The following is a 19,782-nucleotide window of genomic DNA, read 5'->3' on the forward strand; positions in this document are numbered from 1 at the left end:
TTAAAAGTTTATTTAAGTTGTGTTGCCTCGCAGGTTAAAACTGCAAGCAGACAGTATGTTTGTTTCTTATCTCGCAGTTAGAGATGGATTTGCATTTTGGCCATGAGTTTGCTAATTATCAATGACAACTGCTCTCAAAGACATAGTTGTATTTTGAAAAAGGATGGAAAAATAACTTCATGATGTGATGACATAACGCATTACTCACGAAGCAGAAGACATTAGCATTGCTACTAATTTTTTTGAACCACAATGAGAACAGAGCGAAACTTGTGAAAAATTGCAATTCATAAAATATCTGCAAGAACCATTTTTTCAGGCAGACAATTCTATATTTTTGTTTATTATACTAAATCACTATGAATTGCTGTTTAACTTCTCTTACGTTATCACCAAGATCCATCCGACCAGCTCGACCACCTAGGTGTTCGAGGTTAAGTCTCCATCTTCTTATTTAGCTCTACAACTTTTGCGATGATGTATACCATGATATATTTCAAATGCCTGTTCTAGCAGAGCATTTGGAAATTTTAACTAGTGTAAGTCAGATATTATGTAAGCTAGATACCTGATAGTTTTATTTACTCATGCTTTCTATGTGAGTCTTTACCATCAGGCATATGCACCCAGAAAAGCCATTTATGTTGCCGTGAAATAATGTAAACTCGAGAGTAATCCTTTATAGACTTGAATTAGCTACTAGTGGGCCTATGCTCCATGATTGTTCCCAAAGGTGGTATTAATATTCTCAAAGGATTTACAGATTTGGGTATCAACAGAGCAATAGTTTTACTGTTTTTTTATTTGTTCTATATCATCACTTATTGTTTTTGTGAAATTAGTTTTATGTTTTTCGTCTGTCGTAAGTCTATCAGTTGCTGCTTTAGAGTATATAATTATGTTGTTTCATTTTGATTCGCTAAGTTTTTGGAGAATTATTTATTATAGTTTAGTTCGATACAAGAGGGACTTCTACATGTAAATGCTGTTCATGTTGGTAACAGTGTGTTATATTAGGTATAAGAGTCAGGATTGATGTCAGTTTTATTACATTTCTTTAAAAAATTGGAATCACCGGCATTTGGTTCAGTCCAGCTGTGTGTACATCAACACTTTCAAACTGTTCTTGAACAATTACTTTCCCAGCTTGTTATTCTGATACTACTAAAGCAAGAGACTTGGCCACAGCTAGTTGGTCTTGTCTTTTAAAAACCTTGACAAGTGAAGCCATTTCAACTATTTTTATATATTTAATACAGTTAAGAAATGCAAAATCAATTTGTTGTTGTATAACGTATATTGCCTGTTCAATAGCGATCATCAATTTTTAAAATTCTTTGTATTTTAATTTTCAGCAAATAAAGTAAACTGAAAAAAAAACAACTTTGCACTAAGTGTTAATTCATTTGGTAGTTCACAAATGCTGTTTAAACTGAAGAAAATTAGCATAATTTTTTGTTATACCAATATCTGGAATACACATGCAAGGCAAGAGCATATGATAACAGCAATTATGATATTGGACCGATGCCAAATCTAACAATAACTGTTTGTTCTATATTCTAAGGCAAAGATGCGTATTGTAAATAAAAATTGTACAATAGTGTTTGGGGTGTATTCTATGTGGTAGAAAACATTAAATTTACACCCTGTTGTTTTTAAGACAGATCATTATATGATAGTATATATGCATCCGTTGTGATATTTCACAATGATATTTTTTGCTAAAACTGTTAGATTAACGAATCAACCAAGATGTATGTTTATAAATTAAACGTTCTTTCACATAAATGAGCCGTCTAAAGTATTTTCTGAGTTCTTGTGTCGTAATTTCGCTCGTTAGTCATCATCTTGATTGTCTTCTGTTTGTCAGCAAATTGCTACAATTTAAGTATTTCATTCTGAAGACAGGAATAAAGGTGAGACATGAACATTGTATTTGCTGGAGATGAAATATTCCTCATTTCTGTTTCTTGTTGTTTTCTTGACTAGAATCGGAAGCCAGGCATGACTGGAAACAGCCTTCTGCAGAAAAGCTTTGCGACTGCAACACTCTTGGCTGCTGGAGGTATATTTATCAATTGTACCTGGGCTTGTTCTGAAACATGAACACATGAGTCAGCAATGGCACTAATGGCTGCTGTTAAATTTTAGCTATTTCAAAACTACGTGTATTTATGAAGAGTTGATAGATAAAATCAGTTTCTTTTGTTGCTTGATACAAGTTGTTCCGCATGTATGTAAGACTCAATATATGCATTTATCTTCATACTTTAGTTCATCAAATACTGTAAGATTGTTGGATGAAGCATCAACCACAATATCTCACGTCGATGGTGTTCTTTAAAATTACTGCAGTTAGCTGCACTGTGTATGCTGTACATAATATTGAGAGCTTCTATTGTTACTATTTGTTACTATTTAACTGTTGATGCTTTCTTGTAGGCTTATTAATCTATTATTTGTTTCAAAGAACAAAACGAAAACAAGGCAAACCAGCCGTACAAAATATTCAAAGTAATATTTATGATAAAGTAAAATCTCTCTGCAAGGAATGCATCGAGCAAGCAGAAGTTATTCTTGTTGAGTCAGAATGCGACTGGGACCGAGCTTACACACTGATATGTGAGGATCTCGCCACTCTCAAGGTGATAAAAATATTTTAGCCTCGGTTTCACCCCTTTTCCTTATTGGAGACCCGGTTTTTTAACGCAATAGGAATTTATATATTTTGCCATACCTCGCCTATAATGGGAGTTGTTAATCAAATTACATTGTCAAGAATTTTTACTCGGATCTGTTGATGCATTTATGCCCATCCTTTTCTTCTATTTTAAGAATAAACACTTTCACATAGTTCATCAAATTTAAAGCATTACATCGGCTAACTTTTGCTGAGTTTTTAAGCTTACCTTTAAAGCATAGATTTCCAATATTACAGTCAAACACACCATTTTGATCACAATGTTTGTTTTGGTACATACCTCCTTCATGTATTATAGTATGACAGTACAAATAATCATGCCATCGGTTTAGGCACAATTGGGTATAAGGTTCCATTGCTGGTCTAAAACAAGCTTTATGCTGAAATGCACGCTGCCACCTGGTTCATTTGCGCTTCAATATAGCAGCATGAGAAGCTACTGCAGAGCTTTTTTCAAGGCATTCTGCTTAGTGTTTGCAACAAGTGCCTCATACTGACATTTGTTCTTATTCTGATTTAAAACTGCTGTTTAAACTAAAGATCGTCACTGAAAGTTTGTACAAAGGGTTTAAGCTGAATACACCAAGTTATTGGCTTGAGTTAAACAAATAAAAAGTGGCATGAATACCTATTGAATATATAAAATGTTCATGCATTCATTTTAAAGGTTGACTTGCAACCAAATTCATATTACAGTTATTTGGTATCAGAAAATTCACCATGTCTTACTCTGCTGTGTTGTAAGTGAAAAATATGTGGAAATGTGATTACATTTCCTTAAAAGCTCAAAAACGAACAGTTAATCACAGCCACACGAGACTGCCGTAGATTGGAATCAATTTATTTCTCTGATGTACTCAAACAATTTGGTTATTGTTTTGACATTTGATGTTATCACGTGGATTGAAAGGCCATTAAAAGGCTTAATATAAAACTTCTCGTAGCACTAGTTTATGACAAACACTTTGGGTTCTACCGGAAAGCCCGTATCAAATATAGATGCTCGCTACTTTACGGTTTTGTTTCGACTTGGTCTAATCGTCTAGTCGTAATCTGATCATGTGGCCCATACTTCCTGTCAAACAGTGCGAATAATTTCTGCAGCATTTTTCGTCTATCACAGGTGACCAACAGCCTCGTCATGTTTATCAGCGGATGATATAAACTCCTTCGAGCTAAGGTTACAAAATTAAACGAATTTTTACAGTGGGTTTTGAGATATCAGTGCTCAAAATGACAGCATTACAATGATGATGAAATAGACGCATAATGACAATAGACATGGTTTTATTGAATGCATGAAGTATATTTGTGAAAATATTTCGACGATTGAGGTTGCATGAAAGTGTAAACAAGCCGTCTTGTTCAGCTACGTCCCATTTAAGCCGTTTGGGAAAGGGATTCCAATCTCTAGCGTTTTTGTGATGGCTGCGATTAACTGTTCGTTTTTGAGCTTTTAAGAGCTTGTAATCACATTTCTACATATTTGGCACCTACAACGCAGCAGAGTAAGACATGGTGAATCTTTTGATACCAAATAACTGTAATGTGAATTTTGTTGCAAGTCAACCTTTAAATATTTCTGTCATATTTTTAGAATCATATTTGTGTATCATTCTGCAAAACTCCCTTTCTTGTACCTTATTTATGCCATCGGCGCAATTAGTCTTTATTTAATATGAAGTCATTGACATGGTAAAATGGTATTTTTGCATGCTCCAAATTAATTTATTGCTGAGGACTAAAAGGCTATGGCAACCATCTTGCTGCCTTGCCAGTAATAATCTCACCATTATGATAATCAATGATAAACTTAATATCAACTTCATCATCTTATTTATGAATTTAGTTTCTTACATCGACAATGATTGTTCTGTTACATCTATCAGCCGTGCTAACACGGCGTAGATAATTTCATGTGACGCGGTAACGCTGTTCTGTCATCATTTCCTTTTAGATACTGTTCTACATTTCTAAAAATTTTCTTCCTTATTTTTTGTCAAATCATCATGATAAAATTTGTGAATTCAATGTGATAGTATATAACTAATATTTTGATAAGCATGAGTATAGTTTATAGTGCATTTGTATTGACAAAGGGTAAGAGGAGGTAATTCCCCTCTATCATAAACTGGTCTGAAAAGAATGAGAAAAAGTTATTGAACGAATATTCACATGCTACACCTGGTATTGAATGTCAATGTTTCAGAATAAATGTTAAATGATAAAGCTGCTGGTGTTCATTCTAGCAATGTTAACATTAACCCTTTGAAGTGTTTATGTTCATTCCTTTAGCTTATCAGTGTATGATTATTATTATCAGTGTACAGGAATTCTTATCTGCTCTGAATATCGGTTGTCAAACCTTTGTGAGAACATAGCTTAGATAGACTGGAGCGCTTGCTTTGGTTGTCATGCAAATATTTTTGAAAATCCTGGAAACGAATATCTGTTACTAACAGCGTGACTAGATTCATGTTTAGATATAAGGTATCTTTTAATAATTTATCTTTTAATTAACTCATAAAAAACTACTAGGGAAATAAGCACTGTTCCATTTTTTCACATAGTGAGTACATTTCACACAACTTTTACCAGGTGATTGGAATGGATTGTGAGTGGGTCACAAAAGGAAAAAAGAGAAAACCTGTGTCAATGCTACAGTTGTCCACGTTGCATTGCACAGCCCTGGTTAGGTTGCACTTATTTACTCTACACATTCCTGGTTCTTTAATTGCTCTCATCGAAGATAAAACGTAAGACATTAATCTCTATCCATGTACATGTAAGTTAGGATAGTGTCTACTGTGTTTACCTCTATTTCTCTACGCTAGTTTGAATCACCCACATTGATTTTAATTTTAGTACATTGCACTGACTACATCGTACTGACTATATTGATTGACTACATCGTACTCACTACATCATACTGACTACATCGTACTGACTATATTGATTGACTACATCGTACTGACTACATCATACTGACTACAACGTACTGACTACATTGCACTGACTACATTGTACTGGCTACATTGTACTGATTATATTGTACCTACTAAATCGTCCTGACTACATTGCACTGACTAGATCGTACTGACTACATTGCACCGACTACATCGTACTGACTACATTGCACTGGCCACATCGTACTGACTAATTTGCACTGACTACATCGTACTGACTACATTACAATCACTACATCGTACTGGCTACATTGTACTGATTATATTGTACCTACTAAATCGTCCTGACTACATTGCACTGACTACATCGTACTGACTACATTGCACCGACTACATCGTACTGACTACATTGCACTGGCCACATCGTACTGATTAATTTGCACCGACTACATCGTACTGACCACATCGTACTGACTACATCTACTGATTACAATTACATGGCTGTGTTACCAGGTCATATTAGACAATTCAAATGTCTTCTGCAAATTCCAAGCTTGAGCAGGCTTGCTGAATAGCCTCGATTCAAGATGTGTCATAGATTTGTATTGTTGTCATCAATGTATTTTTATATAATTGTTCTATATCATAGATGCAACTTTCATGACACCCGATAGCGCATTGCCACTCTAAAAAATAATATATTTTGTCAGCTTTAGAAGTTATCCACCCTTTGCATGCATATTAGGAGCAACTAGCTGGTAGGAATTCCTGTGTATGAACAAACATATTTTGTATTCTTGTCTTTCTGATACATATAAGCAGATTTTTAACAGATATTATGCTGGTTTGTTTTTAGAATTCTCAAAGTAGGTGTGGGAGTTATGGATGACAGAGATAAGCTTTTTACAGATTATCTGATGTCTATGTTTGGCTGTGTCGACCTCCGATATGTGGCTGGCAGGTATAAAAAATCCTGGTGAGTGGAATATGCTATTTGTCATTATTGTTATAGTTCCTATTTGTTAGCTCCTGTTTGAGAATAGCTATTCCACAACTGTGTCATGTAGGAACAAAGGTGGCCTTCAAAGCCTAGCTCAAGAGGTTGCTGGAATCTCACTGAACAAATCCAATCAGCTAAGATGCGGAGATTGGGAGCAAGAACAGCTACCACACAGCATGGTGACTCTCATAAACAGAATGATATTTACTGTAGTTCATTCACTCTGTGTTATGAATTCCTTGGTACACTTTTAGTGCAATTGCAAGATGCGCTGTTATTAGTTTTTATAATGGCCTTCTCTGGTAGCTAATTTATAAGTGTTAGAAATCTCTAGTGATCAGCACATCACTCGTTTTGAGAAATTGATTTTCCAACAGTTTGATCTTAAGGTAATAGTCAAATGCACCACTAGTTTAAATTTGCAGTGATTGCGTTCACCTCCTAATATACATGTATCTATTATATATATGTATATATATATATATATATATATCTATTTTATATATACAGGTATATATATATACCGTAAAACCTCTAATTAACGCTACCTCTATTTGAACGCCACCTCCATTAGACCGCCGTTGACATTATTTGATCTATGAGCCCATTATATCAATTGATCAGTAGAATAGTGTCCACAAAATCGTATTAATAATTCATCGTTTACATTAATAACAGTTAATTCTCTCGTTGTCCAATTCCAAAACTTTTAGGATATCTTTTGCCAAAACTTTAAAAAACAATACCATAGAAATAATCAATAACTGCCACAGGCTAATAGTAGTTCCTTGTTTAACGCCATCTTGATACTTCGAAGTACATGTATATAAAAAGCGGTTTACATTTACGATGGTAGATGAATGACTAGTTTTAGGGTGAAGGTTGTGTTTAGCGAGCAAAACTTTTACGCGTTGCATTTGTGCTAAATACAATGGGTAAAAGTATTGCTCTGCCAAAAAACTTGTTTGGACGCTAATATCGACTAGTTCAGTAGTGCAAAGGAAAAGTTGAGTTTAGAAGACATTGTAAAAGGCATTGGACAACCAGAAGAAACACATGCCATCGAAAGCAACAGTCAGAACGCAGCTATTCGATCAATCGATGCAAATATCTTTGTTTTAAAAATGTTAACTTTTGTTTCTGCATGTAATATAAGTATGGTTCATTTATGTCACGTGTTCATGAGTATATATGTTTGTAGCATTTGATCGATTATCGTTATATAACTTATAAATTCGCAGATTTGTATCATATTATTTAATAGCATTCTTGCAGTTATTTTAACACAGCTTACAATGGATTGACGCTCGTAGCACCTCTTCTATAGCATATAAAAAGCTAACGTTGGCTGCAAACTGCAGCAAACATATTAATGAGTGCAATGAGATTTTATTCAACATTGGTAAATATAAATATAAAATAAAAATATGCCTTTAAATTTAGATCGGAACAAAAAATTGAAAGCGCCAACAAATCGCGAAGCAAGGCACAGGCTATAATATAGATCATAGATCACTTGCAAGCAATAGATAATAACTGGTAGAGATATCCTTCGGCTTCCCAATGCATATTTTATTTAGAAATCTTTGACAAGTTAAAGGTAAATTAGCAGATTTATTGCATCCAGAAGTTTTAACATTGCTCTACCGGAAGAAGAGGGCAAAATATAGGTGATATTTGTTTCGTCCGAAACAGAACTAAATTTATCTTCCCAAAATTCTGAGGAGCCATTTGAGAAATATAACGCCAGCCTCTATTTGAACGCCACTTCCAATTGACCACTACTAGAGAGGAAGGGTTGAAAAGTAGAGCGCCTTGTCGTTCAATTAGAGGTTTTATGGTATATATATATATATACAATATATACACATATATACAATATATATACATATATACAATATAAATATATACCATAAAACCCATAAAAGTATATGCTCCCTTTGGTTCGGTTGAGCTTTCAGTGAGAGGTGCAGCACTATTAGCTTTTGTGCATAGCTCATCACCATTGTGATTTGAGCTTTTTGGTGTCAGCACATTGACTTTCTTCAAGTCTGTGAGGCAGCTCACTTGTTTCATGGCAGAAAGTCAACTCTCATTAGTAATGGGATTTGTGTCCCTTGCCTGCACTGAGTTGCACTGATGAGGCTTCATTAGCCGAGACAGTACTGTCTGTAGCATGAGTATATATATATATATATATATATATATATATATATATATATATATATATATATATATATATATATATATATATATATATATATTAGCTGTGCTATCCGGCGTTGCCCGGTATTAATAATCAGCTTATAAACAATGAGAGGTAATGAGAGTATCCTGCCACTTGCTATTAGCCTGGTACATTGTCAATGGATAATTTGAGTAAGCTTACTAATAAGAGCTAACTACTTGCTCTCTCATGATTGAGTATGCATAAAATTACACTAGCTACTGCTCTCCTTGATGTTGCGTCGTAACGGAGAGCTGTAGTGTATTTGCATTCATATAACGACTTATATTGCTCAATAAGTCCATCAAGCTCGTGTGGCTTAATTGGTAAGGAATTGGACTGGTGATTGAGTAGTCCGAGATCTAATCATCTGTGATAAGGATTCTTTATTCCAAGATTTTAATAGCTATAGCTTGACAAACACACAGACAAACTTTGAGAAATATATAGATTGGCAATAATTTTATTTCAAACAAATTTTTGTTCAAATTAGGCCATACAACAATCTTAAATCAAAACAAAAAACCAGCAACAGTTAGCCAATATAATCAAGTAAATGTTTGACGTAGAGTGTTTAAAATACTTTTCTCTGGTATAGTATATATATATACATGCGTAAAACATCTTTCACTGTCTTAAATTGTAAAGAAAAACTGAGCAAGACTAGACTTGTCTCAATTTTGACGTTTTCGCGCCACACCTTAATACTCTTCAGTTTTGGTGTTGTTAGTTGTATGTATATGCACTAGCAAAAGTCATATGAATTCACACCAGGCCGCATCCTCCTTGACCTTGTAGAGTTGCTATGCAGCCAAAGACTCTCAATCGGGACTCGCCATATTCATGTGTCTCGTGGCATTGAAGCTTACATCTCTCATGTGGGAAAATGAGGCCAAAGCAATTTTCGCAATACAGACACGAGCCCTGCCCATGTGCCATGGCATCGTAGACCTCCGCTACAAGGCCGGCAGCGTGAGTATTCTTCATTTGGTCATTCAGTGCTTACAGATGTCTGCAGGATAAATAGTCATTAAATTACTTATCAATATTTTATTTTATTTACAACATCTTGCAGTCAAATAGTCGAGTTAAATTTTGTTACATTTCTGAGCATGTTTTATATTTTTATATAATTACGTTACCTGATTCATAATAATTCAACTTGTATTAAAATATATAAAGCTGATAATTCAAACATACAGAAATATTGTGAATAATGAATAGTCTTCCATGTTAACTGATGACAAGGTATGCGAAAAGAGAATATGACTTTGCGCTGCATTTTGTAGCTAGTTTTTCTTTTGAATAAAATATATTGTCGATTGTATTACATAGCAGATGTAATATTTACTTTTATGTATGGTATTTTTATGGTTCAGATTCACATTGGTAGTTGTCTTGATATCAGCTTCTTTTACTTTATCTGCTTAGTCATTTCCTTGATGCTGTCAGCTGAACTAGAATAATACCGGTGTGTTTACGGCGGTTTAGCTGTTCAGGAAGAAAGCAGCAGAGTGGTTTGTCTATCTTGAAATTGGCTAGCTACTCAACACATCTTATCAAGCCATATATATATAACACGTGTATTCAATGGTCAATTGTTAAATACGTGAAACTGTATGTATAGCAGCACAACAGAGTTGGTCTGGTGTTAAATCTAAATGAGTTGATTGGCTGAAAGGAAGTGTAAATGAGTTGATTGGCTGAAAGAAAATCTAAATGAGTTGATTGGCTGAAAGGAACTGTAAATGAGTTGATTGGCTGAAAGGAAATGTAAATGAGTTGATTGGCTGAAAGGAAATCTAATTGAGTCTATTGGCTGAAAGGAAATGTAAATTAGTTGATTGGTTGAAAGGAAATGTAAAATATGGATTGATTGGCTGAAAGGAAATGTAAATGCGTTGATTGGCTGAAAGGAGATCTAAATGAGTTGATTGGCTGAAAGGAAACTTAGATGAGTTGGTTGACTGAAAGAAAATGTAAATGAGTTGATTGGCTGTAAGGAGATCTAAATGAGTTGATTGGCTGAAAGGAAATTTAGATGAGTTGGTTGACTGAAAGAAAATGTAAATGAGTTGATTGGCTGTAAGGAAATGTAATTAAGTTGATTGGCTGAAAAAAAATGTAAATAAGTTGATTGGCTAATAGGATTTTGTTGGTTCACTTCAGCCTACACCTGGCACTGCAGCCATATCAGTTGTATCAACACCTTCCATTCGGGCTCCATCCAAGTGCATCTCTTCTAACGCTCTCCGCTCTAAGGCTATGTACAGTAATTGTGTGATGCAAGCTCCAGATGGTCAGGTGCTTTGCGTTTGTGACGTGAGGAAGGCGCAGTGGTATTGTGACAAGGAGCTCGCAGGTAACCTATTGTAATTGCTTCGAAATGCTAACTGCTGCGCAATACATCAGCCAGCAATCTGTAGTGTGTTGTAATGTCTAGATAAAGTGTCTGAGGAAGGAGCAGAGGAGCTGGTCATCAGGCTAAGGTTTGAGCCAAGAGGAAGGCCGACCACTGAGAGAGACTACTACCGATCTCGTAAGGAAAACATCTGCGTTGTATGCGGAGCTGATGAATCTTTTCTCAGAAAGAATATTGTGCCTAGAGAGTATAGGAAGTAAGTGTATTATTTTAATAAATTCTCATAAAATAAATAAGTGGATTTCAAGTTTCCTGAAAGCAGTTTCTAAGATGAATTTGCGGTATTCTCACATAGTAAACTTTGTACTACCTTAGTGTCTTAAGTTGTGTTTATTTTGGTGTCGAGCGCTGCTACAGGCTTAGTCCAACTGCAGCGGGTAAGAGTGATAACTACCGACTGTCCATGCACTCTATTCATGTAATATAATTTCTCTATGCTCTTTCTCATTCTGTAGACATTTCCCTGAAATTCTAAAGTCGCATTCTTCTCACGATGTGGTGCTCCTGTGCGCTTTATGCCATCAAAAGTCTGGTATCTCAGATCAGCGGTATAAGATGCACTTTGCCGATCTCTGTAATGCTCCCTATACGACTGGAGCAGTAACTGTCAATCAAGAATTGAAGAAAGTTAAAAGTGCGGCGAGGTAAGTGCCCTCAATTAAATTCACAGTGGTTGAGACTGTTCAGATGGCCCAGTGAAGCAAAAGTTGCATGAACTGGAAACCTTGAGGGCATCATAAACTGTATGCTTTAATTAAGAGTTGCCTTGTAATTGGATATCATGTGGGCGTGTTATATACTCGATGCCATGCAGAGGTGTTGTACTCTGTATACCATGTGGACCTGTTGTGAACTGGATACCATGTGGGCATGCTTTAAAGTGGATATTATGTGGACGTGTTTAAACCTGATGTTATGTGAACTTGTTGTAAACTGTATGCTTTGAGAGCAGTCTGTGAATTGAAAGGTATGGTGAACACGGGTTAGAATTTGGAATTACATGTCGATGGGACTGAATAGCATAATGTGGCTATGTTCATTAGTATGAATGTACGCATTATATAAATATACCGGGTAGGTAACGGAAGGGATGGCCAATCACTACTATATCATGACTGCACTAACTAGCCTCTCAACAAACCGTTTCTTACTGCACACTGTAACTGAGAGTAGTTTCTCGTCAAATGTTTACTTGATTTTGTTTGTAAAGAGCACATACATGTACTTACCTGGAACATGGCTGATTGATGATCGGCATTTCAAGGAGCCTGCGTGGTGATGTCTCGTGTCAACACTAACATATTGCTATGGGTCTTTCTAGAGTCTGACCTGTCAGTCACATTGGTTCATGTGCACAAATGCATCTGTTGTTGTTCTGTTAATCATAACAGATTTTTTATGCAGAGTCCTTCATTCAGGCTTACATGGTGTCACGCCGTATCGTATAATACAATTGGTCCAGTGGGCTCAGCTTATTTTAGAACTCTGAATGGATATATGGATAAAATTCCAGCCAAAAGAGTTGAGGAGTGCAGAAGCATATTGAGAGAGTTTTACAAGACGGATGATATTACTCGTGAACACATAGAGTCAGCGTCATCTCTCGATGAGCGGTGAGCAGATGAAAGACTTACTTTGGTTCTTTTTTTAGGCCTATTCATTCGGACATCTTTGACTTTAGGAACCATATGCTTTTAGAGTGATAGCGAGTGATGTTCCCTCTCACGGATATTTAGTTGTACAGTATATGGGTCAGAGAGGGCAACTCCAGCATTTTGAGAAGCTCTGGAGACAGAGGTTCATTGACAAAATGAAGCCAGAAAACCTCCATGAACTCTGGCGTGTAGATTATGATCATCTAAAAATGACAATCCCTTGCTGTGGAGAAGATTTTGTATGAAAAATTTGAGAGGTAAAGAATCTCACAATTTGTTATTTTTTCGTGCGAACAAAATAATATTTTATTTTGCCGTTTTCAAAATTGTTGTTCAAATGTACAATTGCTGATATTACACCAGTCTACGCCTGTATTAGCTGAGTCCAGAGGGTAATTGTTGAAAGCCTGTTTCGTTACCATAACTTAGGCCTGACTAGTTAAACATACGAGCAATACCTTTTCACTCCCTTGTCCACCTTATTTAAAGGGATCTCAAGAGCTGCGACATACAGATCTTCTTCTACACTGCGATCTAATGTCTTTGGGCCGACACATAGTTGAAGTTGTAGCGTCCCAACTAAACAGCAGATGCAAAAAATTAATAGCGTTTTATTAATTGGCAGAACCTTTCAAAAATTAATGCGTTGTAAGTACTTGATTAAATATTTTGCGCAAAAAATATTGTGTTAATTCGTCTCCAAAAATTCTTTGTCTATATTTTCATATCTTTTATAGGATATTCATATTATTTCAGAACCAAAATAATTAGCCCCTGGCCAGTTTGTTTATATTTTATATAAATATGTAATGAATATGAAAAGATTTTGGTTTTTTGATTACTTCTGCATATAATAGATTAATCAGAAAACCAAAAGATCTGTTTTGATCTAGTTGTGTTTTCTTATGGATCCGTTTTCATTGAACTCTCTCAATTCTCTTACATAATTGCCAAATCACATCCGAAATGGTTCTTTGCACGGATGCCTCTCTGGAGCCATCGCCTCTGCTGCACTGTATTAAACAGAACTGATTGGCTTTGTTTACCTAATAGAAGGTAGTCTCATGTTTGTGAAAGTGCTTTTCTAGTCTCTATTCGTTCTTGTGCCATGAAGTTGAAATAATGTAAAATTAACTGGAATTGTTGCACTACAGTGATTCCACTCCTCAAGATCATGGGAGGATCGTGGTGCAGTATTTTATGGACAACTCGAGTGTGCAAGAGTTCCAGAGATTGTGGAGAGTGAGATTTCTAGAGGTAATGTCACCCAAACACTTAGGAGAGTACTGGCATGTTGACTACAATCATCTAGACTATCTCTGGGTTAAAACAGACAGAGAGATGGATGGCTCTGACACCGACTCCTCTTAGACTTCTATAGCCATTGGCTAGTTTGCGTAACTTAAAGCTAGTGTATTCCTTGCTTCAAATGACTTGACATTCCTGTGGCTGTGATGATCATTTTTAGAGTACAGTCTGTTTTATGAAAATATTGTTGTGCATTGGTAACCGACTAAAGTTGGTTTGACAGGACTGACAACAAGGTCTTAACACATTCCAGATGCAGGTTTTAATAATGTTATACAAAACAAGGCACTTTCTTATAAAATTTTGTAATTGACACTTTTGTGAATTACCAACAGTAGTTCATTATAATCGAACTTGAATCTGAGTATTGCAGGTTTTAGGGACAAGCTCAACTTAACTTAAATGTTTTGGCATATTTGTTTACATTGCAATGATTTCACATGTTATGAAAGTAATACTACTACATTTCTGATTGATGGAAGCTCTTACATATCTTAGAGTATTGTTATTCCGCTAGTAGTTTGATTAGGTTTTTTGAGTTTTAGGATAACAGTTTCTGAGCGTAGGTAAAGTTTTATAAGCTGACAAGAATCTTTTATCAGCATATATTAGCCTGTCAATGATAGTTTCGTTCAGAATTATTAGTGAGAGCATCAAATCATTTTTATTAATAAATCAATTAAAAGTAGAAATAGTTCTAAATGACTACAACAATAAACAAGTCATACAAATTATAGTAACAAAAATTCAGCTATATAGAATATAATGATATAAATAGAAGATAAAATGTATCCTTAATATGAGTAGGAAAGACTCCCTCACTTATAAAAAGGCTACTTGCCGGCAGTCAAGTCAATACTACAATACAAGGAGGAAACTGTTAACAAATATACTGTCAATAATATAAAACAACATTAAACTTCTTAAGCCTCCTTCTCATGTGTAAATCGAAAAAATTTGTACAGATACAATGACATTACAGCATCATTGAGTTAGTACCTGCGACGGTAGTATTGGCAGAAATAATCATTGTTATATGTCCTGATCGTATTTTTGCCATGCTTCGCAATATGTGCCTGTTGATGGATCCTTTCAGCAAGCTGTATTGCCTCATCATAGTAGAACAGTGCATGAGAAAAATCTTTTGTGACTTCGTAGTATCGACCAAACTTTTCATGTGCAATCATGTAATCACGAGTAGGATTCGCCTCTGAGTCCATCTTCAGCTCTTGGAGAGACTTTTCAAAGGTTGAGATGATCGTTGCAGGACGTTCAGCCAGTAAATGATTTACCCTTGCCAGTTTGACTCCATGTGTTACCCAGCCTTTTGTACCACGCTCAACAATTAGTTCAAGATGCTTTTTAGCTTCTGTAAGATACCCTATGCGTGAACAGTTTCTTATAGTTGCATAATTGTAGTACTCATCCACGAGGAATCTCAGAACTTCAAATGGATACCGTGGACGTGTACCTGTTCATAGAACAATAATTATTAGTATTAAAATATGTGTATACTAATGAATGCCAGGTGTTGTAATAAAAATCAGCTTATAAACAATGGCAGGTAATGCGGTTGACATTGGCTAATTTGGGTAACTTGAAGCTGGTATATTGTTAAACTTGCTATAATAAGAGCCGTCAAAGCCGTGATTCGTGACGCCATCTCTAGTGACGTTACGTGTCACACAGCATCGTTATGCTTATTTGATATAATGACTATGTGCACGATTAATTCATTGTATCGCAAGTAGACCGTGTGGCTTAATGGGTTAACTCGCTGCCTCTAGAACTGGCGGTTACGAGTTTCAATTCAGTGCAATGCGGATTGTTCGTTGCTAGATTTCAATTGTTATAGCTGGATACACACTTGACAGATGGAGATTTACATATATATATTATATATATAATATATATATTATATATATATATATACATGTTCATAGATAAAACCGATTGCAAATATAAATAATTCCTCTATATATATCATACACTCGAATATAAATCTGACAAATTTAAGATGATATATAGGTATATTTTTTAAACCTAAAATGTATTGTTGGAAGAATTATATCCTATACTGTCATACCTTGACATCAGGGATTACGTGTTTGTCCCAATTTCCATTTCCATAACATTTCCATAATTCATTTCCATATTATTTCCATTTCTATAACATTTCCATAATTTATTTCCATATTATTTCCATAATTCATTTCCATATTATTTCCATAACATTTCCATAGTTTTTTCCATTTCCATAACATTTCCATAATTTATTTCCATATTATTTCCATTTCCATAACATTTCCACAATTTATTTCTATATTATTTCCATTTCCATAATTCATTTCCATATTATTTCCATAACATTTCCATAATTTATTTCCATATTTTTTCCATTTCCATAACATTTCAATAATTCATTTCTATATTATTTCCATTTCCATAACATTTCCATATTTCTAAAATAAAATTTCCATATCCATTTCCATAAAATTATGGAAATATTTATGTTTATGAAAATGGATATGGAAAAGTAAACATTTCCATAATATGTTTAGCGATCCCTGGTGTGTACGTATGTGTGCGCGCTTGCGTATCAAATGAGCGTGTGTGTGTGCAATCGTCCAATCTTCCCGAACATCTGATTAATTTATACATAATATGAATATGATATTTGCTTGCTAATATACTTTATTTAGGGTCCAGGCAACATCAAAGCTGTATGCTACCATTGCCTATAACTGAGCCAGAGACGATTTGAGATAGTTTCTTTCAGACTCCCTTAATAGTTTCTGTAATACCACTGACGTTAGCTGGGTGTGTGGTACCATTGTCTGTACAAGTAGCCAAGTCCCGAGACAATTTGAGTTAATTTCTTCCAGACCCCTTTAATAGTTTTTGTAATATCACGAATGTTAGCTGGGTTTGTGTACTACCATTGTCTATACATGTAGCCTAGTCTATACAATATAACTCCCCTCTGTTTATATCTTGGATTACGTGTATGTTACAATTTCCATAATTCATTTCTATATTATTTCCATTTCCATAAAATTTCCATAATTCATTTCCATAATTTCCATTTCCTTTCCATAATTTCCGTATTATTTCCATTTCCATAATTCATTTCCATATTATTTCTATTTCCATAACATTTCCATAATTCATTTCCATATATTTTTCCATTTCCATAACATTTCCATAATTTATTTCTATATTTTTTCCATTTCCATAACATTTCCATAATTTATTTCCATATTATTTCCATTTCCATAACCTTTCCATAATTTATTTCCATATTATCTCCATTTCCATAACATTTCCATAATTCATTTCCATATTATTTCCATTTCCATAACATTTCCATAATTCATTTCCATATTATTTCCATAACATTTCCATATTTCTAAAATAAAATTTCCATATCCATTTCCATAAAATTATGGAAATATTTATGTTTATGGAAATGGATATGGAAAAGTAAATATTTCCATAATATGTTTAGCGATCCCTGCTTGACATACAAGCTTAATGCGCCTTGGGAATGAGCTTGTATGTCAATTTACTCGTGTCTGAAGGCAGTCACCTGTCTCTTTCGAGACAGCCATTGTGGATATTGGCAGCCTGAGAGACTTGACAGCAGCGCGTTCGGTGCACGAAACTTGTGACGCTATGTAACACGAAATTTAAATGTAACTTAATTGAATTTAGCTTACTGAACACACTTGAACCTATGTTTTAATATTTTCCTAAACTTACTTCATTTTTGTTGTCCTATTTTTTATTATATATGCTTCCGGTTTGGCGCTTTTTGCCTCGTGTTCACTATAACTCTTAGCCAACCTTTTGGAAAAAATTTTCAAACTGATTCGAGGAGAAAGACTGACCGATGCTGTTCTTGAAAGCGGCCTGTCGTATACTTGGCTATCGAGAACTGTCTTGTATGCTCATATCTCAAAGGTTACCCATATCGCAAGAAAGGAACTTGCTTGAAAGTCTGCATGTAGAGACATTTTCACAATGCCATAAACCACAGCCATTCATATTGCGATCACATACCTGTGCGAGCCCGGTACTGTTTTTCCACAGCTGGTTTTTCGCGGTTGTACAAGTCAATTGCCCATAAATTCAGAAGAGCCTGCGAAATGTTGGATGAGCACATGAAATACCAATCTGGACTCTCACTACATTCTCGACTGAGATCAAGCGCTTTCGTAAACCACTGTGTTTTATCCCGTAGGTCTTCAGTCTCATACGCAATCTCAAGGCTAAGCTTTCCGATCCTCATTCTGAATTTTCTGTCACAGCGGTATCTATGCTGGCACTTCTCAGCTTCACCTATGCATGTTTCAAGTGAATACTCATTACAGCCAAGGTCATCTTTACATGCTTCCACGAGTTGGACAAGTTCACGTTCCAGAGCAGTGTCAGTACGTTTCCACACAATCGATGTTCGCACTTCTGCGATCAACAAGAAAAGGTCTCCACGATATTTATTTGTGCAGGCTTTAGATAATGTGAGGAAGTTAAGAAAGGTTTTTTTAAGAATTTCTGTGAAGAAATCTTGTTTGCGAAGAGAGGTTTTTTCCTTGAGTATTCCCACTAATATTTTAGTGTGAAAGTAACAGCAGTAAGCCACAAGGTCGTCATCCTTAGTGAACGATTGTGCTTCCTCTGTACATTCTTCAAATATCTGACAGCTTTTATCTCTAGCCTTCTCTGAGCGATCTGTCCTAGCTAACCAATAGGCATAGTCTACTTTGGCGTAAAACCGTGCTTTTCCACTTCGATTAGAATACGATTTCAAGACCCTTGTTGCTATTTCTTCTAGCTCATCTCGATGGTCACCTGTTTTCAGCAGATGTGCACCTTTGTTACAGAGAGCCTGAATGCCATCGGGATCCTTATCCAGTGCAGTGCGAATTAACTGATCTGCGTGTGCATATTTTTCGTACAGTAGACATGTAGCAGCGTCATAGTTAATACATCGTTTATAGCCTAACGCTAACGGAGTTCTTGTTTCAATCAAACCGTACTTGTTCCTAATGGTTGCCGGAGAAAGCTCTATGTTCAAGAGTGAGAACGCAAAACTATAGAAGAACTTGTGGAAATCATTCTCCGAAATCCAATGATCAACTACAAGCAATACAACAGTGATTTATCTGGCAAGTGAAATTTCCCATGTGATTATATAGTGAGCAGTTTGCAACATCAAATACGCTTCATTTGAAGAATGAACGTATAAACAAGTACAAATAGGCCTGAGGTTAGCCTGTCTTGACAAACTGTTGTTTTTGCGGAGTTGTCCCCCAGCAAGTGCGGCTAGCAAAACAGCAGCTTGTCACAAGACGCACTGCACCTGATGCGTCAGCTGCACTGAAAGGTAGTTGTTCTTTTCCATCTATGTGGTTATGCTATGTCGGTCGCTCCATTGGTAATCATAACACATTTCGCGCAAAAATTTTTGTAGAAAAATTAAGATAAGAACGTTTAACCAGAGACCAGTCTCTGCGGTAAACTTTAGTAGAACTTAGAAACTTAGGCAACAGCAACAACT

General features: G+C 35.5%; 2 protein-coding genes across 2 annotated transcripts; one reads left to right on the forward strand and one right to left on the reverse strand.

Moving 5' to 3' along the window:
* The first annotated feature begins 1,996 nt into the window (after positions 1-1,996).
* LOC137393502 (exonuclease 3'-5' domain-containing protein 2-like) lies at positions 1,997-15,327 on the forward strand. Its single transcript, XM_068080078.1, has 11 exons — positions 1,997-2,068; positions 2,446-2,648; positions 5,303-5,460; positions 6,467-6,586; positions 6,678-6,789; positions 9,636-9,809; positions 11,007-11,199; positions 11,281-11,455; positions 11,715-11,903; positions 12,741-12,872; positions 14,069-15,327. Exons 1-11 carry the CDS (start codon positions 2,008-2,010, stop codon positions 14,283-14,285), a joined length of 1,734 nt encoding a protein of 577 aa, XP_067936179.1. The 5' UTR covers positions 1,997-2,007; the 3' UTR covers positions 14,286-15,327.
* LOC137393898 (uncharacterized) lies at positions 15,215-19,202 on the reverse strand. Its single transcript, XM_068080612.1, has 3 exons — positions 19,181-19,202; positions 18,285-19,073; positions 15,215-15,693 (listed from the first exon to the last, which is right to left on the reverse strand). The coding sequence occupies exons 1-3, from the start codon at positions 19,200-19,202 to the stop codon at positions 15,215-15,217; spliced, it is 1,290 nt and encodes a 429-aa protein (XP_067936713.1).
* Between the last annotated feature and the right edge of the window lie 580 nt (positions 19,203-19,782).

The sequence above is a fragment of the Watersipora subatra genome, chromosome 4 (genome assembly GCF_963576615.1).
Source record: "Watersipora subatra chromosome 4, tzWatSuba1.1, whole genome shotgun sequence".
NCBI lineage: Eukaryota > Metazoa > Bryozoa > Gymnolaemata > Cheilostomatida > Watersiporidae > Watersipora > Watersipora subatra.